The sequence below is a fragment of the Mus musculus genome, chromosome 6, assembly GCF_000001635.26.
Source record: "Mus musculus strain C57BL/6J chromosome 6, GRCm38.p6 C57BL/6J".
NCBI lineage: Eukaryota > Metazoa > Chordata > Mammalia > Rodentia > Muridae > Mus > Mus musculus.
Genome location: NC_000072.6, coordinates 113,713,234 through 113,741,035, shown reverse-complemented (window position 1 = coordinate 113,741,035; position 27,802 = coordinate 113,713,234). Strand labels below are relative to the sequence as shown.

Below are 27,802 nucleotides of genomic sequence, written 5' to 3'. Positions count from 1 at the left end.
TTAACCTCTACGATGGTCATGATAAGCCAGTGGGACCCGGAACCCGCAGAAAAGGAGAGTGAAGCTATAATGACTAGTCATTTTATGTATGCATCTCAGGAACCAGAAAAAACTTAGTCTAAATAAAAAACCTGCTAGCGACGGCTTCAAATCATAAAATCCCTGGATTAGGGTCGCCACAGCAACCAGAGCCCAACAGTAGCCAAGATAAAGGCAGAACTGCAGGAGGGCGGGGCCGAGGATCCAGAAGACGCGGAACCTTTGTGTGAGTCGAGTGTGTTGCTGACCGGAAGATCCTGGGTGACAGCCTGCCGGCTGCGGGCCGGCACCGGAAGTGAAGCGTTTTGAGCTGCCACGTCCGAGGCCGTGGGTCGCCGCTGCTGCAGCTATGGTAAGTGTCGCGATCCCTGCGATAGTCGTGGCTTTGAGACAGACCACCTCTACGTCCTCAAAGTTTGCTTGTCCTGCCTCTCTCTGGGTCTCGGAGCGGGAATTTAAGGCAAGGCCACTGGGCCTTCCGGAACTCATAGGCCCGGGCTGCGAGCCCACCTCCTGCCCGTCTCGTGTCTTGTCCTCCAGAATTGGAAAAACAGCCAAAGCTATCATAGGATCTACTGCCTGACAAGCCCTTAGTGCGTTCCCACGATCGCTCACATCCTCTGCCTGCGCGTAGCCTGCGGAGCAGATGCTACTATCATCAACACTTGGGCTAGGCAGTGGCAAGCTAAGATCCAAATTCTCCTCATCATTCGCCCTGCCACCCACTACCTCAGCAAAGGAGGTGGAGGGATCAGTTGCTTGGACACAGGACTCCCATGTGTGATGGTCCCTTCGGGAAACTGATGACAGGCCTAGCTGAGTGACTCCAGGGCATCGTCTCAGCTTTTTATTTCTGTTTCTTATTTTTGAATTTACATGGCCTCTGTGGTATGTCTTTCACCGCACCCCACTCCGTATAATACTAAGGGAATGAAACTCTGGAAGTCTTAGACCCTGGTTGGCGCAGCGGTGCAAGGAGCTGCCTCCTTCTGTTGGCCTTTGGCTCTTTTGTTGCCAAGTTGGAGACTCATACACAGGTTCATTCTAAGTTTGTACCTGGTGTGATTCTGATGAGCTGAACTGTTTTGAGTGCAGCTTCTTACTGTGTTCCAGCAAGCGCATAAGTGTCCTTATAAGATGCTCCGGAGGACTGCTCCAAGAGCTTTAAAATACATAGCATCCCAAAGTGTGGATCATAACCCATGGCTGCTGGTTAAGAATGGTCATAAGGATGCCAGCTTTCCAAAGTCCTGTGGGTCACCAATAGAAAATTACTTTTCCTTGAGCCAGTTGGGATTGTGGGGAATTCTTGGTCACATCACCCACCTTATATTGGTGTGTGTTGGGGGAGGGGGTTAGAGGATTAGTAGATAAGATTGTTGCCAGCAGTGTGGTTTTGGTAAGGGTGTTTTCTTCACTGCCACCTTAAATTGATTAGTTTTTCTGTTGACTATAATTGATTGCTCCTGGTGCCTCTCCAATGCTCACGGGAAAATGTCATTGTCTCCAGGCAGGTGCTGCTCCTCTTTCTCTAATCTTTGCCGACACTTTTCAGAGCATTTAAGATTCTCAAGGAAACACACTTACTTATTCAGTGTGTGCCTTCTGAATGCCTTGCCGCCGTACTCTCCCAGGGTCTACCTTTCTGAAAAAATAGCCCAGGCTGTTGGAGAATTCTTGATCCACCCTCTTGATCCTCCAGAGTGTTAAGGATCTGCAACACCACACCTGCCTTGAGGAGTCAGGCTTTGTAATTGCAAAGTTTGCACTGGGAAAGGTGACTTGTTGGAAATGGTGAGAAATGTCAGTCTCAAATGGAAGCTACCTTTTCAATCCACTTTTCTCTCCCAAGAATTTAATAGTGGATGAGAGAAGAAAAAAAAAAAGATGTGTGTCTTTGCTCTTTTATTAACTCAGTAGGTAGTTACTAAGTTCTTTCTATCTGTAAAAAACATTGTGCTAAATAACTTAAAGAGATTCAAAGCTGAGGTGTGTGATGGTGCCTACCTTTAGTCCGAGCACTCAAGGCAGAAGCAGATAAATCCCAGGGCTGGAGGCAGCCTGGTCTATGCAGTGAGTTCTAGGCAGCTAGACCTATTTACTAAGACAGACAGCGAATGCATCAAAGCTACAGATAGTTTCAAGGAGCTTACCTTCTCTAGCAGAGAAGTAGCATCAAGCTCTATAGCTGTCATGGCTGTTGTGTATGTAAGAGTTTAGCTAGTTGGGGATCAAGGGAGGCTGATTTAAATCAAATGGAGAAATCGCTGGTGTCCATCACAACTGTTTTTGGCCTCTACAGACTATCAGACCTGGGTCCCACAAGGTGAAAAACTAGATGGGCCTTTCACGGTTCATAGTAGGCCAGAGAGTAACCTCAGAGGTAACTAAAGCCAAATCCTTGTCTTGACTTATATAACTTGTTTCACATAAACTGTCTGGGCCATCAGAATCGCTTGCGATGCAGAAAGGGAGCGTGAACTCTGTCCCAGCTTGGTCCCACTGACTGTCTTTGCCCATGCTAACCTTTCGTGCTTGGATCATATCTTCTCTCTGAGCAACAAGGTTTTCATCCCTTAAGGCAGCTGTGTATCCCCTTCATCCTGGGCTCTTTCTGCCCACACAAACCGCAGTATGGCTGATGTGGCTACTGGTAGGTTGTTCACACGCGAGCTCCTCTGAGGCAAGAGCTGCGGCTCCACACTGTGCAGTCCTTTACACGGGGCTTAATGCCAAGAAGATCCTCAGCCGGAAGTAAAAATGCACATATGTAATCCTGGCATTTGGGAGGCTGAAGCAGGAGGATACTGAGTTCAACGCAAGACTGAACTACATGATGAGAGCCAGTCACACGAAAAATAAAAAGAAAGCGTTTATAGAATGAGCGTGCTAGTGAATGAATGAGTGAATGCCCGTAAGAACTTTAGAAGCAATTGGTGCTTTAATGAGATGACTGGTGGCTGCTGTCGATGAATTCACAGAATGTCTTTGGTTCTAGGTGTCAGTAATGAACACTGTGGACACCTCTCATGAGGACATGATTGTAAGTATCCACGCAGCCCTTCTCCTGGGCCTGGACATGGGCAGCCTCAGTAGGCGTTTACTGTATATTAGTTCCCAGCAGACCATAAACTTCTGGGGTTTAATCATTTTCCTACGTGACTGTCCTCTGAGCTGGCAGGTTTTTGACAGTGGCTTATCTTTCCTGTGAGAGCCTGGTTCTGCTGTGCAGTTCAGGCCCTTCATGGCCAGCACAGCACCCTGCTCTGAGAGTAAAGCTGCAGAGGTCTGACAATCAGTCGTCTTCCCACTTGTCTTTCTCCTAAGGCTATTTCTTAGCTCTATTGAAAGGGAGTTAGGGAGGGAGAGTTAGAAGTCTGGCAGCCACAGTGAAAGCGTAGGGCAGAGGCTACCCCAGAGAGTCATCCACACCAGGCCCTTGGGCCTCTTGGGCGTTTCTTGATAGCCAACACAGGGCACAGAGTCGAGCTGTTAGGGAAGGTCCAGAGGTTGAAGTCTCTAACTGAAAAACTCAGCCTGCTTCCTGGAGCCCAACAATGCAGGCAGCCTCTGAGCAGGGCCCAGGCCTGGTGGCCTGTCTTTCCTGTGAGGCCCCTGGCCTCCACAGCTGACCACCGGCACTTGCTTTGGGGTTCTGGTGAAAACCTGTGCATCTTGCTGGGTTTGGCGGTGAGTGGTCTAGCTGTGAGACCACTTGGCTGGAACCGGCATGGACCCAGAGGCAGTAAGATCCAGTCTAGGCATCCCTGCCAGTCACCCACCTTGGTTTCCTCCTGAGGATCAGATGAGGCATTACAGTAGTTAAGAGACATGTGGGTGCACTCTAAACTTGTCATCACACCCTTCAAGGACCCGTGAAGCCATTGTGCTCCGTAGATCCTTCTTAAGATATGGAAACTGAAGGTTAAAGAAATAAGCAAATTTTCTAAAGGTTGTATAACAGGTAAGCTAAGGAGATAGAATTTCCTTCTTAGATACTATGCCTTTCTAACCAGTAGGATAGTACTCTGCTGGAAAAAAATCTTTTTTTTTTAAGATTTAGTTATTTATTATATATGAGTACACTATAGCTGTCTTCAGACACACCAGAAGAGGGTATCAGATCTCATTAGATGGGTATCAGATGGTTATGAGCCACCATGTGGTTGCTGGGAATTGAACTGAGGACCTCTGGAAGAGCAGTCAGTGCTCTTAACCACTGAGCTATCAGTCCAGCCCAAAAAGGGTTTTTAAATGGGCTTGCAAGCCTACTTACCAGGAGAGCGGGGCCTGACCCAGTGGGAAGGTGACCTTCCAGAAGAATCATTTTCCTTGAGTTGAGAGGTGACAAAGTGACGTTAGGGTCCATACCGCACATCCTTTGAGAGGTTGTGAATGCTTCAGGTGACAGCTGACTATCCCTGAAGCCTGATTCAGGTCTACACTAGGCCCTGGCTTGGGGGTTAGCCACGCGTCCTGCAGGCTTCCCTAGCTGTCCTCTCCTTGCAGCATGATGCACAGATGGACTACTACGGCACCCGCCTAGCAACCTGCTCCTCGGATAGGTCCGTCAAAATTTTCGATGTGCGGAATGGAGGGCAGATCCTCATCGCAGACCTCAGAGGGTAAGTGTAAACACACATGGAGAAGGCCACAGGGTAGCTGGATCCTCAGGCCTGGGAGGAAAGGGGAGAGTACAGATTCCCTGCAATCTCAGAGTACATTTAGCAGTGAGCCCTTAGCAGAGGTGCAGGTAAGGCCACAGATACATTCAAGTATGATCCCCAGTTCTATCACCAGGAGACCTGGGAAGTGAGGCACTTTGTCTCTTGAAGCCCTCCCCTGCTTAACCTCAGATGGGATAATCCTGACTCTATCCAGGGCCCATCCTCAGTATCTTTGATGTGGGCAACACTGCCATGTTCAGAAGCAATGAGCACTACAGTACCAACCTGCACACATTTATGCATTTCACCTAAAGACAATTTTGTGGAGTTTTCTCCTTCTACCTTTCCATGGCTTCCAGGGATTGAACTCTGGCAGACACAGCAAGGGCTTTACCCACTAGGCCATCTCGCTGGGCCCATAAGACAAACTTTACACATCCTCTTGTTCTGTTTGCCCATAGCAGATAGATGGCCAGGGATTATTTAAAAGATGTTTGCTTTTCTCTCACCCTCTAGCCCTTGGGGTCTTGGCTCATTTTCAAGGTCATATCTCTGTTTTCCTTCAGAGGTTTTGACATAGTATAGGTTCCTTACCTGGGTACCTGGGTCTGCTAAAATTCCGTGAATAGGGTGACAAGTTTGGCAAACTGGGACAGAGAAGACAATCACATTTATTTACATGACTCTGAGTTTACCATTTCCTTCTATTTTGGATGTAGGCTGGAAACTCCAGTAATGACTGTAGACCTGTCACTATGTCACCAAGAAAAGTTTTCATCTTACGTGTAGTTGTCTGAGAATATCGTTTGTGCTCATTATGACTTTGAAATTACATGTTTTTAGACCTGCTACTTGTTACTTGGTTTTGGCAAAGAGGCAATATAATGTTAAGTAAGTCATTTCAAGATGCAGAGTTCTCATTCTAAACCTAGTAGAACACAAACCAAATTTAAGTGTGGTGGCACATCTGGCAGGATCACAAGCTCAAGGCTAACCTGAGCTACAGTAGAAGGCCCTGCCTCAAAAAACAAAGACAATGGGAACATTGTGTTGTCTCTCCAGAGGGAACTGGTACTGTGTGTCCCCTGACCCTCTGAGCAGCCTGACTCCCTCCCTTACAGACATGAGGGGCCAGTATGGCAAGTGGCCTGGGCCCACCCCATGTATGGCAATATCCTGGCCTCCTGTTCCTATGACCGGAAAGTCATCATCTGGAAGGAGGAAAACGGCACTTGGGAGAAGACCCATGAGCACTCGGGACACGACTCCTCAGGTATGTAGAGTTGGCGAGTGCGTAGGAAGGTCTTATGGGTGGGAAAAGCCCCGGCTCTGCTCGCATCCCAGACCCTTCTCTTGTTGTTGTCCATCCTTTGGACATTTGTTGGCTTTTTCACTGGTCTATCCACAGCAGAGGTCAGTCCCCAAGACTGACCAGAGAAAGAAGTTTAGTAAGAACAGTGAGGCTTTCCAAGCTCAGCCTTGAATCTCAGGGTGCCTCTCCTCCTTGCTTTGTGAAGACAGACAAATGCTGTTAGGTGTTCATTTGTCCTCATTTGGCCAAATGTCAAAAGACTGCTGGCAGTTCCTGTGGTTTTTAGCGCAGTAGTAGATATAGGATGAAAACCTTCTCACTGTACCTCCTTTCCACAGTGAACTCTGTTTGCTGGGCCCCTCATGACTATGGCCTGATCCTGGCCTGTGGGAGTTCAGATGGGGCCATCTCACTGCTGACCTATACAGGGGAAGGCCAGTGGGAAGTGAAGAAGATTAACAATGCTCACACGGTGAGTCCAGCCCCTGCCTTTTGCATGAAAGAGAGAGCAATTGCTGTATTAAAGTCTTCTGTGCTCCTAGGAAGAGAGTGGGTGTCCTGGCTGAGCAGTGGCTAGGAAGGGTTATAGGTTAGACTTGCTGGAGCCACCTTCTCAGCCCAAAGCAGAGGTGGCACTGGTTTCTACAACTAAGACCCAGGTTGGGGACAGAAGCATAGGGGTACTTTGACCAGCCACCTGGCTACAGAAGCCTGAGGCTGACAAGCACTGTGGGTCCCCAGAACTCAGTGAGTTTTAAAGACTGGCCTAGATATCTAGTTCCTGTGCTTTCTGGTCCTTGGACCTTAGGTATGAAATAGGCCAGAAAGCATGGTGTAAAGTGGAGACTCACGTTTCTTGAGCCCCTAACTGGGTATCCTGTAATTCTATAAAATACGCACACATGAAAGAACAAATGGATGGGCATGGTGGCAGACTCCTTTAATTTCAACACTTGAGAGGCAGAGGCAATTATTAGTAAATGTTGCTATGAATGTTTATGGGTTTATGTTTATGTTTCTAATCTCCTACCCTTAGGAATGTATCTTCCTATGAAACAGTTGGGCCATCTGACAATTTCATGTTTGCCTTTTTGCATTTTCTATTAGTATATATTCATTGTGTAAAATTACAAGTTTGGACATTAAAAATACATGCATATCCTACAGTTCGATCATATTCACCTGTTACCCTCTCTTGTATTCTCCTCCTCCTCCAGATAATCTACTTCCTCTTCCCAAATAGTCTCTTGTCAATATTACCATGTCTTGGTTTTTTTATGCCTATATTCTGTATATAAGAGAAAATATGATAGTTGTCTGAGTCAGGCTTGTTTCACTTAACATGGTGATCTCCCAGTCCATCTATTATCCTGAAGATGAAATACTTTCATTCTCCCGAGGCAGAACAGAAACTCCACTGTATGTCTAGGCTGTTTTCTTTGATGGTGTACACAGGGCTTCAGATCGTAGCTGCTTTGAATTGTGGTAAAGGTGTATGGGTGAATTATTCCCGTGCCGTGCTGATAAGAGTCCTTTGGGTATACATCCAGGATCTGTAGAGCAGGATCCTGTAGAGTTCTTTTCTGTAGTGGCTGCACTAACTTACAACCTCACCACCCTCAGCATTGCTGCCAGCCCTCTGTAAGCATCTTTCTCCCACCTCATCCACCCTGGATGGAGTTTGCAGCTGTTTTCTTGATGGCCTCTTTGCATGTGTTTTTAATTTCTTGAGTAACTGGACATTGTTTCGTGTATTGTTGACATTTTTCCAGTTGATTTTAGTTAGGGTGTGTATACACATAATGAGTACAGTGCCTTTGGAGGCCTCAGTCATTGGTTTCCCTGGAACAGAGTTGTGTTGTTTGGTTGCAGGATCTCGATGTTGTAAAGCTCCCTCTTCGTACTGCTTTTGCTATCTTTCCACTTAATGTACTACTTAGGTTTCGTATGCTTTTGGTATGTTTCCATTTACATTTATTTGATTTAAGACATTTTCTCAAGCTGGGCAATTGCATCTCACACCTTTAATTGCAGCATTTGGGGAGCAGAGGCAAGCAGATCTCCAAGTTTGAGGCCAGCCTGGTCCATAGAACTAGTTCTAAGACAGTCAGAACTACACAAAGAAACTATGTCTCAAAAGCAAACAAACCAACCCAAAAAACACGTTTTATTTCCCACTTAATTTCTTTAGTAATTTATTGTTCAAAACTATAATACACACACATATGTTATTTTTCTCCTTGCTGTGGCAAAATCTCTGGTAAAAGCAACTCTAGAAAGGAAAGGCTTATTTTGACAGAAGCCTGTCAACTGGTGAGACAGGTGTCACATGGCATCGGTAGCAGTCAGGAAGGAGAGGGGGAAGTTTTGGGGGCTAGTGTTCAGCTTATTTTCTCCTTTTGATGCAGCCCAGGATCAAGCCTTTGGAATGGTGCCGCTTCAGTTGAGTGTTCTGGAAATGTCCTCGTAGACATCCCTAGTTGTTTGTGTCCAAGATGATTCTAAATCAAGTCGATAGTGAGGATTAGCCATCTCGGTCTCCGGGTGTAATTTCTGCAGTTTCTCTTGCTGTTGATTTCCAGACTTGGTCCATTTTTTATCAGAAATATGACATTATTTCAGACTTTTGAATTTGCTACCATTATGTATCTGAGGCCCTCTCTTTTCTTATCAATTGATCATGTGACCTTGGTATCGTACTATTATTGCCTGGTTTCAATTCTGTTTGCCTGATTTCTTAACCTTTCATATTTAATGACTGTGTCTGGTGCTAAGGTGAGTTATATCAAGCATACTGTTGGTTCTTGTTCAAAGTTAGTCCATCTGTGTATGTGTAGAGTATGCACGCATACATGGTCATACCCATAGAGGCAGATCAATGTCTGATGCCTGTCACTGTGCACCATATATGTTGAGACAGTCTCCCACTGAGACCAAAGCTCACTAATCTGGATAGACTATCTGGCCAGTGAGCTTCAGGGAGTCCTCCTCTCTCTGCCCTACTAGTGCAGAACTGGGCAAGTGCACATTACTATGCCTGGTTGGTTTTTCTGCTGTTTCTCAAAGGGTTTCTCTGTGTAGCCCTGGAACTCGATTTGTAGACCAGGATGGCCTCAATTCAGAGATCCACCTGCCTCTGCCTCCTGAGTGTGGGGATTGAAGGCTTATGCCACCACGCCAGGCTCATGCCTGTTTTTTTAGTGTGTGTTCTAGGGGTCCAAATTCAGGTTTAACAAGTCCTGAGCCATCTTCCCAGGCCTAGTCTGTGTCTTTTTTTTTTTTTTTTGAGACAGGGTTTCTCTGTATAGCCCTGGCTGTACTGGCACTCACTTTGTAGACCAGGCTGGCCTCAAACTCAGAAATCCTCCTGCCTCTGCCTCCCAAGTGCTGGGATTAAAAGGCGTGTGCCACCACTGCCTGGCGTTTAAGCCCTCCTTAATGTGCCTTTTCTAGCTTATCTTTGTAGCTTGATGACTCGCTGTATTAATGTTTCTTTGCTGTTCCTCATTTGCATGTCCATTGTTTCTAATGGTATGTGCTCTGAGAGTAGTCTTTCTTCCTCCCTCTGGTACAGGACTCTCCACCATTCACAAAGTGCTAGCTTTGAGGCCAAGTCCCCTTGGATTATACTCATTTCTCTCTTGATTCTGCACTGTAGTCCTGTCATTTTCTGTCAGGACTTGAAACATACCACTTTATGCCTTTCTGATCCCTAGGATTTTTACTGAGTAGTCTGTTGGTATAATATTTGCCTTTAAGGCTAACCCCTACTTGGTGTGTATGTACTTGTTAGTACAGGTATATGCAGGTGAATGTATAGGCCCAAGGTCGATATCAGATGTCTTGCATTGTTGCTCTTCACATTTGAGACAGGATCTCTTACTGAATCTTAAGTGCACATGGATTTGGCTAGGTTTGTTGGCAGGTCAACAATCTTGCTGTCCCATGTCCCCTTATCCTGCCTCCCATGCTGGTTTTAATTGCTCATCACATTATCTGTGTGCTGTAACCCAAGTCCTGACAACTAGAGGGAAATCACCATGAGTGCATGGAAACATTTATTTTATTGCTATGCAAGAACATAGCATCACCACAGGTTCCCTTCTGCAGATTGGCTGTAATGCTGTCAGTTGGGCCCCAGCAGTTGTGCCTGGAAGCCTTATAGACCAACCATCAGGGCAGAAACCCAATTACATCAAGAAGTTTGCATCAGGTGGCTGTGACAACCTCATCAAGCTATGGAGGTCAGTGAGTTGTGTGGACATCTCTTCTGCTGCCTGTCATTGCTCAGCTACCGTGTACAAAAAGCAAGATCACCTTTCTCCCTGCCAGTAAAGTCTGTCAAGACTTCCTTTTTAAAACAAACACCTTGCTCCTTTTCTAAGCACTTTAGTATTCCCCAAACTTTGGAGCTATGGATGAAAGGGCATTTCCTGGAGACCTTAGGGGCAGGAATTCTACTCATTGGTCTCATTGAAGAAAACATGAAAGGTTACCCCTTTACCCAAGGTGGAAATGACCAGCCAGCCACTGTGTTCCTGCTCTGATTTCCTCTGCAGGGAAGAGGAGGATGGCCAGTGGAAGGAGGAGCAGAAGCTAGAGGCACACAGCGACTGGGTCCGAGATGTTGCCTGGGCCCCCTCCATTGGCTTGCCCACCAGCACCATTGCCAGCTGCTCTCAGGTCAGGCCCATCCCCTATTTTCACACTAGAGTTCGTTCCTTCCTTCCAGTCTGCCCAGAGGGAAAGGTGGGTAGTAGGCACCTTTAGACTTGGACAGAGAACAGAAGGATCCTATAGGGCCAGCGTACAGTGAGATGAGTCCAATGTGGCTTGAGAATAGTGTCAAGCTTAGTCCCTCCTGACCCTCATGTAGGAGGAATGGAGGCACCTTGGGTCCATGTACTAGTCATCCTTCCCTTATTTCCTGTCATCACTGGGATGAGAAATAAGAGGCAGGGATTTCAGGTCCATTAGTGTTTTTATTGGACATTCTTGTTTGCTCATTTGTAAGATGATTGTCCCTGTTCACATGAGACACACTAGTCAGCCAGGAAGAAAAACAGTCTGTTTATAGCAGTTCTCTGAATTCATCCCTGAAACCACAGAATCCAGGCCCCAGCCTATTTGTGAGATGTGTTCAGGGCGAAAGGATCAGAAGCAGGACATTGGAACAGACTCTTTAGTGTGGCTTTCCTCCTTCTCTACTGGTACAGATAACCCCCCCTGGGGAGAATGCTTGTACCCCCATCTCCTGATGTGTTTCTTTCCCTAGGATGGTCGAGTGTTTATTTGGACCTGTGACGATGCCTCAGGCAATATGTGGTCACCTAAACTCCTACACAAGTTCAATGATGTTGTGTGGCACGTGAGCTGGTCCATCACAGCCAACATCCTGGCTGTGTCAGGTGGAGACAATAAGGTATACCTCATTGGGGGACGTGGGCGGTGAGGGGTGCAGCATATGGGCCCTAGTGGCTCCATCATAGAGGGAGATCTGAACTATAGCTTGGGTGCTCCAACCCTCTTGAGGGCTGACACACAACAGGACTTGCATAGCTGCAGTGTAGCCTGACCTCTGCAAGGAGAGCCTGGGGCTCTTTCCTAAGCATCAGGATAGTTCACAGAACTTTTACCACCTCCTACTTCTGACACGAGCCAAGTAACCACTGGAAAGACCAACAAAGGGCAGAAAAGGAGACTAGGGAATACCTCTGTATTTTCTGGAACTGGTAAAATAGACTTTAAGTGCTGTGTGACACTGTGCGGCTGATCTTCAGAATTCTTCAGCTTGTAAGACAAACTCAGCGCTTCCTTCACTACCCACTCTACATTATGTCCCTTTGTGGCTAGCTTATCTCATTTAGCATAATGGCTTTCCTTTTTAAAGCTAGCCATCTTTAGACAACATTGTTCATTGCTAAAAGACAAGTACAAACATTTCTTAACCCTCTACACGTAGCCTTTTCTGTTCTGCAGTTCCAGAACAGACTTGCAGGCCCCATCTCAAAGGATAGCCATCCTCCTTTATTTCTTTGTACCAGAGTCAGGACCTGATATTAATTGGCATCCCTGAAGCATTTTACAGTCTGCCTTCTCAGGCCATTTCTCACCCTATATATGCAATAAGGATTCTGCTTCTGTAGCAAGTTCAGGTGAGCTACACAAGGCATATGCCCTTCTGAGGAGCCACAGGGCAGTGTTGTTAGAGAACAACTACTCAGTTTCTTTCCAGGAATAGGCCTTTTCAGCTGTTTGCTCTACAATGGTCCCTCATATAATAGTGTCCTGTCTAACTTGTGCCGGCAACACTTGGTGGGTGACACAGATGACCCAACCTGGCCTGCTCTCTGCCACATACTTCCTCTCTCAGTGTCACTCTAGTTAGAGGGTGTTCCTATGGAACAAGGATTAGTCCTTCCCCTGCATTTTGAGAAGTGTAGCAGGTAGCGGGAGTCAAATGCTTTTTCCCTTGGCCTGTGTTTACACTGAGGATGTGGCTGAAGAGCAGCAGAACAGGCACAGGCCTGTGACTTTTGTGTGCTAACTTGCAGGTGACCCTGTGGAAAGAGTCGGTGGACGGACAGTGGGTGTGCATCAGTGACGTCAACAAGGGCCAGGGTTCTGTGTCAGCCTCCATCACAGAGGGCCAACAGAACGAGCAGTGACAGCACAGGCAGCCTGGCCTTCCTGTTACCTATTCTGGAACAACCTCCAAACAACTGGGAAGAAGAGTCCCAGTGCTACCAAGATTCCACACCCGAGTGCCCACACATGCAACACTGGGTGTTCACCTGCCTTACTGGGATCCCATGTGTTTAGTAATTTAACGTCCAGCTGAAAGTATTCATGTAAGGAACAAATGACTATTATTTTTAAATATTTTTGGCCATTTTTAACTATCTTTTGGTTAAAAGCTATCCAAGCTAATAAAATCATATTGCATAGAAACTTTACTGTCATCCCACACAGTGAGTGCATCTACCTAAATTGTGCTACTGCAAACATCTGTAGCCATGTTCCAGGCCCCATCCAATATGAAATCAGGAGCTCCACCTGCAAGGGGGAAATAGTCCCTCCTCTGGGTATCCCTACTCCATGGGATGGGATTGATGACAATGAGATGCTAACACATGCATACAGGTGACCAACCAGATGCCAGGCAAGGAATGTTAGCCCAGCCCTGGGCATTCTAACACAATGCTATTGGAAGCTGATGCTAACTGACTTTGAGCCATGTACCTCCTCCCAGCAGAGGTCTTGGAACCCTCACCTGAACTAGCAGTCACTAAAGCAGCTACCACCTACTGAAGCCTGCTGTTTAAGTATTTGGCAGAAGAGATAGAGGACTTACCTATTTGGTAAGGAGAAAGCGAGGATTAGTTCTAGCCTACTTCACCCCAAACTTGGTCTTAATCTGCTACAGAACCAGAGAGAGGGGTACTGTTATTTCTCATCCACAACATAAGTATATATACTCACACCAAACCTTCAGGTAGATACCAATGTCACCTCAGGAGAACCCCAAATGCCCCGTTGTGCTCCATTTATCTCTTACTTTTCATAAACTAGACTTCTTGTTTTGCTGTAACATGTTAAAAGCTGAACTGAAATGAGATGCCAGGACCTTCCCAAGGTCTCCCAAGTCACTCCACAGAACCCAGGCCCTCCAGAAATTACATGAAAACCACAACTTCCTTTCTTCCATGATATGCATGAGAAAAAGAAGGCTGGAAGGACCTTTCTTCTGCTGCTCAGCTCAGAATGCACGAAAGTTTGTCAACCTAAGGACAAGCCTGGCTTCCTATGCTACTTGCTGTTTTCAACAGTGATATGATGCATCACACAGCAATAAGGGACTCTGAGGACCAGATGAGGTGGTATGGTAAATGAAATTATGACCTTAAGAGCTCAGGACTGGAAGGGTAGTTCCATCTCTGGAGTCCACACACCCAGGAGAGTAGTCAGTGGAACAACATACTACTACTACACTGGGGAGAGTTCTAAGAAAGATGATAGGCATGGTGGGCATACTTGTAATGCCAGCACTTGGGAGGCAGAGGCAGGAGGACTGCCACAAATTCAAGACCCGCCTTGTCTACAGTAATGATTTCTAGGGCAGACAGAGCTACATATTGCTATCCTGTCTCAAGCACCTGCAGTTAACTTTAAAATTTCCTTTTCTTGTCTTGAGACAGGGTCTATGTAGTTCTGGCTATCCTGGAGCTAAATAAACATGTAGACAAGGATGGCCTTGAACTTATTAGCCTTCCTCTGCCTAGTGAGTGCTGGGATTAAAGATATGTACCATCACATCCACTTTAGGTTTGTTCTTGAAGCCAAACTGCCTTGACAAAAACCAGAGTAATCTATAGTAGTTTCACAGTATGAAAAAGCCTAACATTCTTTAGAGCAATGGTTCTAAACCTTCATGCTGCAACCTTTTAACAGTTCCTCATGTTGTGGTGACCCACAACCATAAAATGATTTTGTAGCTACTTCATAACTAATTTTGCTACTGTTATGAATCACAAATATCTGATATGCAACACACACAACTCCCTCCCTGCAAGGGATCATTACCTACAGGTTGAAAATACAAAGAAATCCAGCCTCAAACCCCAGCATGTCCTGCTTCGAGGTGGAAGGCATGGTGTACAAAAAGGAGGATAATATGGCTCAATGAAGAGTGGAAAATATACACGCCTGGGCTTGGCCCAGTGGTAAAATGCTTCCCTAGCATTTGTGAGGACACAGGAAAAAGGTGGATGGAGCGTACATAGGCAGGACTGTGAATGAGTTCCATGCTAGCCTGGAATACAGAAAGCAATACTATTTTAAAAAATTAGACCACAGAATTAGCATCTAAGGACTTTAAAAATAGCTATTATATTTTCAAGGATGTAAAAGAAAGTGAACATACTGAGAAAAATACTTAAACTCAGCAAGTGGAATTTCTAGAATATACCCTGGTTGGGAGTACACAGATTAGACAATACGGTTAGAAAGATGTATGAATTTTAACTTATCAGAAGGAACCAAACAAGTACAAGAAAAGGAGGTTGAGAATCACTGATGTGGCCTGTGGGGAAATAACGACATGGTCTAGCCTGGGCATAGCTGGAGAGGAAAAGTACAGGGATGAAACTTGAAGAGACAGCCAAATATTTTTCCTTACTTACAATTAAAACCCTAAGGCTCCACAACAATTGGGTACATTCAGAGTGTTACAGCAGCAGTTAGAAACATTCTACATTCACAAGCACACATAAAAGAACAGCCGACTTTTCATCAGAAATCATACAAAGCAAAGAATATCTGATTAAAGAAAACAAATTCCATATCTGCTAAAAAAAATCTTAAAAATAAAGATGTTAGCTTTCTGTTACTATAATAAATGCCCTAAATAACCAGAGAATTTCTTTAGCTCACAGTTTTCCAAGTCCATGTTTCATCCGTTCCTTTGGCTATGGTTTATTACATCATGGTGGGCACTTGTGGCTAAGGAAGAGGCCTGCTCACCTCACGGCAGGGAGAAGCAATAGAAAGAGGCAGGCCCCCAATATCTTCCTTAAGGGATATATAATATATATATATATATATCCCCTCATTAAGACTATAAGCTGATAAGAAGTCTTTAGTGAACATTCAAGATATCAATGTTCTAGTTTGGTATGGTTACAGGCACTTACCTGTAATCCCAGCATTCAGGAGACAGAGGTAGAAGGATCAAGGTTCCAAGCCATTTCATCGTAATTTCAAGGCCAGTGAGATACTGTCTTAATAATAGACAGCACCTACTTAAAAACCTGGGAAGATGGAGACAGGAGTATCCTAAGGACATGTTAAGCAGCCAATCTAGCCAAACTGGCAAACTATAGGTTCAGTGTCAAAAACAAGGTGAAGGGCTAGAGAGAGATCTCAGTGGTTAAGAGCACACACTGCTCTTGCAGAGGACCAGAGCACTCTTCCCAAGCACCCACATCAGACAGCTCCTGTAACTCCAGCACCAGGGAATTTAACACCCTCTTCTGGCCTCCATAGGTACCTGCACCAAGTGCACAAAACCATACACAGACATACGTGCATACACATAATAAAAGGTAAAACTGTGAGGAGGGAGCAAATAAGGGAAGCATTTGATGGCAGTCTCTAGTCTGTATCCATACCTGCACCAACCTACATACACACACAATAGCAAACCACGTAGCTGGGTACAGTGACATACATCAATAATTACAGCTATTCACAACGAGGCCTTGGAAGGATCAATTGAGTCTAGCAGTTCAAGTCAGCCTGAAAACAACAGCAAGAAATTGTCCCTGTCTCCCCACCCAAAACAAGGAAGAAGAGGGAGGAGAAGAAAACGAAGGAAGGAGGAAGAAGAGAAGGAAACAACCAACAGTAGCACATGCCAGAATCCCAACTAAGGCAGGAAGACAGCCAGGCTATGTAATGAGGCTGATCTCTAAATGAGTAAGGCCAGACTTCATGAGCTCCACCTTAAATACAAAGGGAAGAAGTAAGAAAAATACTGAAAACAGATATTAGATAGCAACCAAAAGGAAAGCATCAAGTATCTGTTTCTGTCAAGCAGAAGAGGCTTTAGACAGAGAAATGCCATTCGAGACACCAGAACAGGATAAAGGGGTCAATTTGGGAAGACTAACAATCCAAGATGTGACTACACTAACAGGAATTTCCAGTCACTGCAAAGAAACCACCTACAATTTTAGTCTGATATCTCAATCCTCATTCAGTAACAGAACAAAGAGAACTCAGGAAATTTACAGAACATAGGAACCATCCTTCTATCACATTCTATCCAGTAAGTATTTGCTCCTAAAATACTCATAAAACAAAACAACCTATGTACCTTAAACCTCCAACACATACAAAAATTAAACTCAGCAGGTTGGGGTTGGATCTCCCATGTGTGTGTTTCAATTATGTAGCCATGAATACAAGGCCAGAAAAGGGCATTTGATTCCTGGGAGCTGGAGTCACAGTGGTTTCCAGCCATGCAGCATGGATACCGGGAACTGAATTCAGGTCCTCTGCAAAAGCATTACTAACTCTTAACCAGGAGCCAACTCTCCAGCCTAGTATTTTACCTTTTAAAAGTACACATTTTTCTGGGCTGGCAAGATGGATCAGCAGGTTAAGGCATCGCTGACAAATCTTAGAACCTGAGTTTGATTCCTGGGTTTCAAACTCATCTGTGGAAAGAGAACTGACTCTCATAGATGTAACATCCACGTGCTATATGCCCATACACATAAACACACAAAATGCAGTTTTAAATTTTGCACTTCTAATCTCAGTGCTGAGGGAAGGAAGCCTCAGAACAATACACCTAGCCGGGCAGTGGTGTTGCACGCCTTTAATCCCAGCACTTGGGAGGCAGAGGCAGACAGATTTCTGAGTTCGAGGCCAGCCTGGTGTACAGGGTGAGTTCCAGGACAGCCAGGGCTACACAGAGAAACCCTGTCTCGGAAAAAAAAAAAAAGAACAATATACCTGATACAATTTCAAAACTGGTTCCCAGGCACAGACTGCTTTATAGTTAAAAGATTTTGCCACAAAAGCCTGAGAATCCCAGCATTTCCATAAAATCTGGCAGCACCACACCTGAAATCCTAACACCCAAGATGTGAGGCCCAGAGAAGCTGACCAGCAAGACAGACTGAATTTTAAGTTATCAATTCAGTGAGAGAGACTGCCTCAGTAAATAAACTAGAGAGCAATTGAAGAAGACACCTATTGCTAACCTATGACCTCCACCATTTTGTACATACACACACTTCCCACTGAAGAAAACCAATGCTTCTTAGACACATGTTTGATTTTGGGTCTGAGAAGGAAATGCACACAATGTACTTAAAGGATCTCAGTGGAACAGAAAGTTATTCAAAACTGGCATCATTTCAAAAGCATCCAGAGTCAATTAAAAAAGCACTGGACAGAATGGATAAGGTGAAAAGCTGCCATGTACATTAATTTATGAGCTCATGTTGAGTCAATCCTAACTTTGAAAATTAGTAAAGAAAGCCTTCCCTGGGCAAATGGCATACCCAGATAGTAATTACAAATGCACTCAGAAGGCAGTAACTACTCGTGACTCCAGACTAGGCAGTCACCTGTGGCGATTACAAGGATTCAGTGCAAGGTCTTGGAGAACTTGAATAATGTTGACACCTCTACAGCCCATAGGTAAATCTTGTTCTATCATCTCTAGCTTCCACAGGCATCTGCACCCACAAGTACACACACCCACACCTACATAATTAAAAATAATAAAAATCTAAAAGGGAAAAAAATCTTTTTATAACAACAAAACAATTACTGAGGACACCTGTTGAACTAGTTTCCAGGGCTACGCTGAAGACCTTTGGTATCAGGTCTAAGGATGAGACTTGAGAATCCTATGCTTATGAGCCAAATGCCAGCATGCTTTAGCCTGTGCCGGCACTAGTAGCAATTTGAGGCCAGGGCCCTGCAGGCCTAACTAGCACTGAGACCCTGGTGCTAGATAACCAGCCACTCAGAATACTTACCAGTGCCCAGCGAGCACTAGAGACCTGGAAAGGGAAAGGACCAGATTTGTGAGGACGGCAAGGTGGGATCTGAGCACAATGTGTCAGGCTCTGGGTCACCGTTAGGCTGAGGGCAAACACTGATGAATAGACAATAAAGACAAGGGCTGGGGCTACAGTTCTAAGATGGGAGAAGGGCAGGAAAGCCAGTGGGATATGCTAGGCTTTGAAAGGAGAGGGCAGAATGCCAGCAGGATCCTTCGACAGCACTGCAGGCACAGAAGCCTAGAAGCCTGGACACGACTTAGAGCCTGCCCACTGGACTTAAACACTGTAAGAGTTCAGTATCGACTTGTTGTTAACCACACATTAAAACAAAATACTTTGGACCTAACAGTTAAATATGGTCATATATGTGTTATGTAAATAATCTTGGTTGTCAACATGACTACTACATCTGCAGTCAACTAAAACCCAAGCAGCAAGGCACACCTGTGCGGGATTTTTCTGGATCGAATCATTTAAGGTGAGAACACTCACCCTAAATCTGGGCCACACCTTCTGATAGCAGCCCATATAAAAAGGACACAGAAGGAAGCTTTCGTTTTTTGCCTGCTTGCCCTCTCTCTCACTGTCCAGTTCATCTATCCCTTGGCTAAAGCATGGCTCACTGGTGTTAAACCTGCTTCTGGATTCAAATGTTGACAAAAGACCATCTGACATCCCACATCATGACTGAGCAACTAATGGATTCTTGGCCCTTTTGTCAGGAGACACCCATCGTTGGCCTATAAATCACTCTACTAAATTCCCCTTAATATACGTATGTTCATTATGTCGGTTTTGTTTCTCTAGAGAACCCTAATAATACATACATTGAAATTTCATCCACCTGTTTTGGTCTTGGCTTTATTAAGAATGGGGTGTTGTCCTTTCTAGAGCCATGTAATCTCTCTCAGCTCCTATTGACAGGATGAAGGTACATTTCCCAGCTCCTCTTCCATAGCTACGGGCAGGTCGTTAAGATATTTTCTGGTGCCTTTTCCATCCATTCTTCCATCGCCAGACCATCCTCCCTGCTAACCTTTACTCTGGATGGCAAGGTATGTGACTAGAGAGTTCCAGTTATCTCTAGATAGTTAGCAACCTGTGTTTGTTCATTTGTGGTCTTATCTAAGATCAACACCAGCACCTCCTGCCTCCAAAGGCTTACAGCGGCTGAGTGGACAAGCTTCATATTTCAGCCGATGCCTGGTCACCATGCACAGGCTTTCTGTCCTCACAGACTGGAGGGCCGCAGTGTTTCCACAACACCTCACCTTTAGACCCCTGGGCCCCAGGGCTAAATGGTTTCTAAGTTCTGGTGGGTGACAGGCCTATGAATATGATGTTGGGATTTCAGCTACCTCTACCAGATGGTCTATCTCCTCACAGGAGTTGCAACCCAGCCCACACCTCACCTGCACCAAGAGATCCCACAGAGCCCACTCTCCTCCAAAACTTCACAGTAGGTGAGGATATCATGGGGCTCTGAATTATTTGTCCTGTTGGCAACAGCCCCTAACTAGACATCCAGAGTAGCCTGCCACTGCAATGTCGCCAACACCGTAGCAGCAGGGACAGGTCAGAAAACTGCTTCAGGAGCCTACACTGCCCCAGAAAGACATAGGCCCTTGAGCTATCCTATTTCTTTGTTTTGTTTTTGAGACAGTTTCTCTGTTAGCTTTAGCAGTCCTGGACCTCACACTCTGGTCGGCCTGCCTCTGCCACTGCCCTGCCCTATTTTTCTTAAGACATGAAGGTATCCAAAGGGCTGTCTCCTGTCAAAGCTATACTGCAGGACTCCTATACCAGGTCTATCTCATCTGCATCTCCACAATGGGCATTCCTTGTGCTAGATAGAGCCTTGATACCTGCCAGAGAACAGAGAGGCAAAGCTGCCAGGTTAACAAACACCAGAACGGGCTTGGAGAATGGCTCAGTGAGAACTGCCTACCAAAAACAAGGCCCTGGGGACTATGCCCAACAGTATAAGACAAAATCAACCAGCAAACGCAAGCAAGACACAGACAAGCAGTAAGGTGTAACCACCAGGTGCACCTTTCCCGACACTTGCTCCTGGGGATGGCAGTGCAGCCCTTTTTCGAGAACACCCCAGAAGCAGGTCTCTATGTGACCGGTGTGCAGAAGCCACAACAGCCTCAGTGGCAAAGCAAAATTGGACAAAATCTTGTCCAATTTTGTCCAAAATTGGACAAGTTCTCCTGGTGGCAACATCATCTCACATGGAAGGAGGCAAGCCAAGGTTATACCACAACTAAGCAAGACCTCAGAGCTCAGCTGCCAATCCACCACCAGGGCCAAGCCCACACAGGGACCATGGAGAATCAGGAGCTGGTGCCCCACCCAAGCCAACTGTCCCGACTTTGGCACCTGTCCTCCACTGTTTGTTCTTCAACAGTGAGGGGAAAAAAAGAGTACTTAGTTCCCAAGGAATGCAATACTGCCCACACAAACTACACAGCCTCAAGAGATGAGGCTACCGGATGTGAACAAACACAAGGCTTCCTATATAAGGAGAAGCCGGTGAGCAGGCACCACATCCCCAGGCATTCCAGGTAAGCTCTCTTAGCTGTCTGTATATGTGTGTATATATATGTATATATGTATATATGTATGCATGAACATGCAAGCTCACCGGGGTCTAAATTATTCAGCACTGGTCATTCATAAGTGTCAGTGAGCTCACTGGTCAGCCTAATTAGCTCTGTCATCAGGCTCCTGAGGGCAAGGGACAAGCAACACTGAAATGGACAACCCTCTATCACATCAGGCTCTGTCTGCCTCCAAAGATTGAAAAAGCAGAGGTCAGCCTTCAGCTCCCACCCTTGAAAGATGGTGACAAGAGAGCCTTGCTTCGTCCAGCAGTCCTTACTTCTAGAAGCTTGCTGGATTCTAGCCTGAGCAAATTCTAAGGCACATAACATGGAGATGAAGTAGGCTACCAGAAGACCCTCTCTCCCCCAGGTCATCTGTCCTCACCACCAAGACCATGCTGTCTTCAGGCACCATCTGCAGTTTGCTGCTACTCAGCATGCTCTGGATGGACATGGCCATGGCAGGCTCCAGCTTCCTGAGCCCAGAGCACCAGAAAGCCCAGGTCAGTCAGTCTGTCTCCCTAAGCCCCCACATCTACCCCGATCTGTGTGTGTGTGTGTGAGAGAGAGAGAAAGAGAACCCTCTTTTCCTTTCCAGCAGAGAAAGGAATCCAAGAAGCCACCAGCTAAACTGCAGCCACGAGCTCTGGAAGGCTGGCTCCACCCAGAGGACAGAGGACAAGCAGAAGAGACAGAGGAGGAGCTGGAGATCAGGGTTGGTACCCAGGCACCAGCATGTTCTTATAACAGTAAAGGGGTTGGGGTATGGAGGGTAAGCCATATGCTGGCTTTTCAGGCTACTCAAGGATTAGAGTCCAGCACTAACAGCTCCACAAGGGGCTCAGAGTCTCCATCCCAAGAGGTAACTGTTTCAAGGGTAGCAAGGGAGCAGCAGACATGCGCAGCAAAAACAAAACAGATTGAGGGATCACAGGAGCCAGGAAGCACTGATGGATACAGAAACAGAAGAAAGCCTTGTTTGTCCCAGGACCTCTCAGGCCTGCCTTGGTGATGGAGAGGTAGGAAGGCTAGTGCAGGCTAGGCTGGCCAGCCCACGTGTGGCCTAACAGAGCTGGGCTTGCTCTGAAAAACCTTAGATGGGCTAAGGAAAAACACAAACAGCTTTGGATTGGGAGAAGGGACTAAAGGGACCATAGGTGCCTCTCAGCAGCTCAACTAGGATTCTCCTGGGAAATGGAAGCAGCACCTGACAGTGCCAGTCCCTATACTCTGTCTGCATGCAACAACTTCATCTTTAAACACGGCAACCATGATAAACTGGGAAGCAGGAGACACGAGCTAGGGCTTCACAATTGCTAAGCAGGTGCTCTGTCTGCCAGGGGCCACACCCCAGCCTGTTCTCTACCTTTATCATGGACCACTTCTCTATACAAGACCCCATGAGCTAAATAAGCTGGCATCACTTGTTGAATTTTGTAGATAAGAAACACAAGTTAAAAGATCAACTCCCTTGGCCAAGGCCATCAGGTCAGTTTACTACACTCCTTCTACCTTCCTCTCTGGTCAAGGACAAATGCCAAGATCACTAAACGCCTGCTCTCTCACCCTCTCTCCAGCTTAGGCTCCTTCTCAAACCCTTGCTCCACAGGAAATGTGACACTTAAAACTACTTCCTGACTCACCAAGGCTCCTTCACTAACAGTCTTATGAGACAACCCATGACCACACTGAGCAGGTAGCCCCCCAGCCTCAAGAGCGCTGTACTTAGTTCTCATAGGGAAGAGCACACACACACACACACACACACACACACACACACACACACACACACACACACACACACACACACACATACACACACACACACACACACGGCTAGGATTAACAGCATTTCCTAGTTTCTGTGATACTCAACAGAAACCAAACATGTGGCCTGCAAAGTGAGTACAGAGCACATGGCACTGTAGCACACTGGACGCAGAATGTGACCCTGCTTACCCTCACACCTGAATCTCCACCTCTTTCCCAAGTTTTTTTTTCCCCCCCAAAATCAGGTCTAGAGGCAGAATGCCAACCACCTGTACCCACTAAACATATGGGCCCTGATTCAAAGAAAAGGGCACTTTTCCATGTTGTGTAAGAACCTGGAATGTTGCCACTTCTGGCAGTTAGATGATCTGACCAGTTTGCCCTGAACAATGGAGTGTGAGAAGAAAAAATTAGCATTTGCTAAGGTAGGTTAGAAGGGCCCAGTAGGTCCACAAAAAAAGGGCATAACGCGAGCACACACATCCATATTGCTCCCTACAGTATTGTATTTCCTGGAGGCCAAAACAAACTACAGAGGAACTGGCTACCATCTTCTGTAGAAGACTAGTCGATAGATATGGTGCCTAGCAGCCTGACAGTCAGTGCCCATGTTAACCAAGGACTTGGGGAGCTGGGCAGAATTCAGGAAGAATCCTACTTTCTAAATCCTTGTCTATCACCTCTGTTTTGTGACCAGGGAGTCACACAGTCTCTCTGAGGACCGGGAGAGTACTAGACCAGTTAGCACACCCTCCTGGCTCTAAGATTCACATTCACAAATCACTCAGATACCCAGATGGCTAACATGGCACAGCCTCCCTGGGGAGACTGGGGCATTTGGAGCAGGGCAGACAAGATGAGGCCTGAGGACCTCCCAACCCTACTTTCTCTAGTTCAATGCTCCCTTCGATGTTGGCATCAAGCTGTCAGGAGCTCAGTATCAGCAGCATGGCCGGGCCCTGGGGAAGTTTCTTCAGGATATCCTCTGGGAAGAGGTCAAAGGTGAGTCAATCTGAAATGGAGCTTAACCTATTTTATGAATGATACAAATTTTCTCCCCTAGCCCCACTCCTGAGGTTCTAATCTTCCTGACTATCTGTGGGGAAGGGTGTTGAGCTGGGTGTGTAGCAACCCAGGAAAGCTGGATAGCCAGGTCCATCTTCCACAGCCCTGTGTTCCAGGGATTGTGTTAGCTAGCTGTCAGGCCCCATCTGAGCCTCAGTCCTCTAACTGTGAGGCTGTGCTGAGGCCTATTTCCAGCATTTCAAATTATCTGGCTTTAAAGCATCTTTACAGTATAACTTCACTTCGGGAATCTGTGCCACAGTAGCACTGAAAACGCCAGCAGACACATAAGGATCTTAGGGGTTTTTGTGTAGTGCTGGGATGAAGACCAAGGCCTCGTGCATTCTGAACAAGCACACTAGCACTAAGCTGCACCCCTGGTCTTCAGTACACTCTGACTTTGTGAAAAGGATACCCAGGCGTTTCCATGATGGAGAAAGCAAAGATCTCAAGAACAAGTTGCATTCTTTCCCTAAGCACTTCCTCACAAATATGGCAATCACACATACGTCACGATTCAGATCAGAAAGCAAGACTTGGGGACACAAGGACACTCATCCAAGAGCACACTCAAATGCCATCTTCCAAATCCAAGGCCAGTAACACCCACCCCACCCCCAATCACGACATGCTTGCCTCTAGCATACCATGGGAAGGAAAGTCACTTTTGATGACATGCAAGATTGTACTAGAAGACTGACTTGATCTCTTGCTTTTCAGAGGCGCCAGCTGACAAGTAACCACGGACAGGCCTGACCCCCGTGCTTTCCTTCTCCTGAGCAAGAACTCACATCCGCCTCAGCCTCCTCGGCAACTCCCAGCACTCTCCTACCACTTTAAGAATAAATGTTCACCTGTATGCCAAATGTTCAAAATTGGAATTTATTTCATCTATATGGTAAAGTTTACATTTTACTTAAACATTATTGGAACAATGAAATGAAACAATGCTGTAAGTCTTTGTATGACTATGACCCATGAGAAGAGGGGGAAAGAAGCCTCAGCAAGGCAGTGAGCATGCTTGAAAACCAAGGGAAACCTTGCTCATCCCAGCAGTAAAACAGCAGGAGCTCCGACCATATGACAGAAGGATCTAAAGGTAGCTGGAGGCCACACACACAGTTCACCACAGAGCAGAGCTTTCTGAGGAATTAAGAGCTATTCTAGGAACTTCCAAAAAGCCAGACCTGTCTGGGGTGATCAGAATGGGTGCCTGGCAATGGCTCTTGACCATACCCACGGGGCTGAGTAACCACATTCTCCACCCATCAACTCCCGGAGAAGGCTGACAAAACACACGTCCCACGTGCTCAAGGTCGGCCACTGCCTAACCCCAGGAAGATGCCCCACAACGTTTCCCACATCCCAGTGCGCAGCTCATGAGCCTTTATCCCCAAATCTCACAGCTGTAACTCCAGCTGAGACACTAATGCAAATCTTAGTGTAAATCTTTAGACCATGTCCCAAAGTCCAGTGACATTAGATGGGATCTATAACTAAAGTAAGATCCCAGAGATAAGGATAAGTTGCCCACCTACAGCAACACTGCTGCAGTAGAAGCCACAGGCCTCCTAAGGGAAGCTTTGACCACGGCATGAGATGAGCAGGACACACTTGGCAGGCACTGGGAACACAACACTGCTGAGGAGTCGCAGCGCTCCTTGCCATTATATCTGGGAATTCCTTAGAATACGGCTCAGACCCACTCCAGCCCTCCTCCAAAGAACCCTCTAACAAAGCCCCCAGGCTATAACTTGCTTAGAAATCCCAGGATCCTGTTCAAACAACATAGCACACAGGGCCAGGTGGCTGTGGGGTCTTTGGCAAACCTGGAAACAAGACACACAGATGTACACTGTGCTTAGTATTTGTCAACTTGACATAAGCTATAATCCTCCTAGAAGGACTGAGAAGATGCTTCCATCAGACTTCTTGTTAAGTAAGTCTGTGGGCGTTTTCCTGGTTAATGATTGATGTGGAAAGGCCCAGCCCACTGTGAGCAGTGCTCCTCCCAGGCAGGTGGTACTGGGTTACAATAAAGTGTGCTAAGGAAGCAAGAGAAAGAAGCAAGCCAGTGAGCAGTATCTCCAGAGTCTCTGTCTGAGCTCCTGTCTCCAGGGTCTGGAATTCCTACCTTGGCTTCTCTCAGTGGTAGACTGTAACCTGTGAGCTGAAATAAACCCTTCTCCCTCAAGTTGCTTTTAGTCAAGGTGTTGTATCACAGCAGTAGAAATACTAATGCTGCCAGTTTCATTCTCCCTCCCCTGTCTTTGCAATACTCACTGGTATCAACTAGGCTTATCCCTAGGATACACAACAGCACCAATGCCCTGCTGCCCTTTCTACCAACAGCACCTGTCGGAATAGCACAGGCAGCAAGACTTTTGTCACAAATGACCACTATAACACATTGCAGAGCAGAAGTAAAGGAAGGGACTTAGCAAATGGAGGGAAAGACCTTGAAAGGACAGTTGGTCACATGATGCTTCCCTTACCAAAAATAAGTACTTCTCCTTTCCCTTCCTGTGCCCTGTAGTCATTCAAAGCAGATGCTGAACACACTCTGGCCAGACTCTATACCCCAAGTAGTTCACTGTGGGCAGAGATGAATCTGAGCACCAGCTGTACAGCCCACACCTTGCACTTCTCCAGCTCCTCTCTGCCGTACTCATTCCCAAAGCAGAACCCAGGATCTCTAGCACAAGGGTAAACAGGTACACAACGGTCCTAACAGCCACCATTCAGTGATCCTACCATGAACAATCAAACAGATGAATTTCATTTCCGTCCATTTTTACAGCAATTCTACTTCTAAGAGAATTCAGAGAAATCAAATATCTCCCCCAAAGTCACACAACAAAAACCTGAAGATTCACAACCAAAGAAACTCTGACTCAAGGCAAGTCGTGGCTTTTCCATCCTAGCACAGCTTCCCTAGCCCAACTGCCAAAGATCTAGGGTTTCATAGGGGGTTTCAGTGCTGGGCATGTTCAGAACCCAGGGCCTTCGTGCATTACACAAGCACTCTACCAGGGAGGTATGCCCTTTATTTTTCATTTTCCTTAGACTTCATCAAGAGAACCTGATGGCGAGAAGACAATTTCAAGTTAACAACTGGCAGAAATAAACACAGGAAAGCAGAAATGAAGGACGAGACTTAGCACATGGAGGGAAAGACCTTGAGAAGAACAGCTGGTCACATGAAATAAAATGCATCCGAGCACATGGTTAGGAGACACGGTACAAAGAAAATACATCATTATAAACATGTCCCCATGCCAATTCTCTTCTTTCTTTGCTCATGGTTGTTTGGTTTCCTTGCTAAGCCACCTATGGCTAGTAGCTTTGAATTACCAACCTTTCTGCCTCCCAAATGCTGGGACTGCAGGCTTGTACTTAGCGACCAAGTCCCGGTCAGTTTTCTTAAGCCCACTCCTTCATGCATTAATTTTTTTTTTTTTTTTTTTTTTTTTTTTTTTTTTTTTTTTTTTGAGACAGGGTTTCTCTGTATAGCCCTGGCTGTCCTGGAACTCACTTTGTAGACCAGGCTGGCCTCGAACTCAGAAATCCACCTGCCTCTGCCTTCCAAGTGCTGGGATTAAAGGCGTGCGCCACCACTGCCCGGCTTCATGCATTAATTATTCCACTAACTTAAGGGTTCCTGAAATAGGGAGCCTGTATCTCTAGAGTGAACAAGGTATTTTCAAGAGGGAAAAAAATTTTCCTTTAAGAGAAAACTATGGCCGGGCGTGGTGG

General features: G+C 46.1%; 2 protein-coding genes across 7 annotated transcripts; both read left to right on the top strand.

The window, feature by feature from the left end:
* The first annotated feature begins 354 nt into the window (after positions 1-354).
* Positions 355-12,984, top strand: Sec13 (SEC13 homolog, nuclear pore and COPII coat complex component). The gene is made up of 9 exons (NM_024206.4): positions 355-391; positions 3,038-3,082; positions 4,549-4,664; positions 5,828-5,979; positions 6,357-6,490; positions 10,129-10,262; positions 10,578-10,701; positions 11,294-11,440; positions 12,573-12,984. Exons 1-9 carry the CDS (start codon positions 389-391, stop codon positions 12,684-12,686), a joined length of 969 nt encoding a protein of 322 aa, NP_077168.2. The 5' UTR covers positions 355-388; the 3' UTR covers positions 12,687-12,984.
* An 8,140-nt stretch (positions 12,985-21,124) lies between these two features.
* Positions 21,125-24,917, top strand: Ghrl (ghrelin). Of its 6 annotated transcripts, NM_021488.5 has the most exons (5): positions 21,125-21,172; positions 21,582-21,714; positions 21,810-21,926; positions 23,875-23,983; positions 24,767-24,917. In NM_021488.5, the coding sequence occupies exons 2-5, from the start codon at positions 21,607-21,609 to the stop codon at positions 24,784-24,786; spliced, it is 354 nt and encodes a 117-aa protein (NP_067463.2). In that variant the 5' UTR covers positions 21,125-21,172; positions 21,582-21,606; the 3' UTR covers positions 24,787-24,917. The 6 variants fall into 6 exon arrangements, 5 of the variants coding, with proteins under 5 accessions (NP_067463.2, NP_001366058.1, NP_001273333.1 ...); NM_001379129.1 differs by lacking the exon at positions 21,125-21,172 and having other exon boundaries at positions 21,571-21,714; positions 24,767-24,912; NM_001286404.1 differs by lacking the exon at positions 21,125-21,172 and having other exon boundaries at positions 21,813-21,926.
* The last annotated feature ends 2,885 nt before the right edge of the window (positions 24,918-27,802 follow it).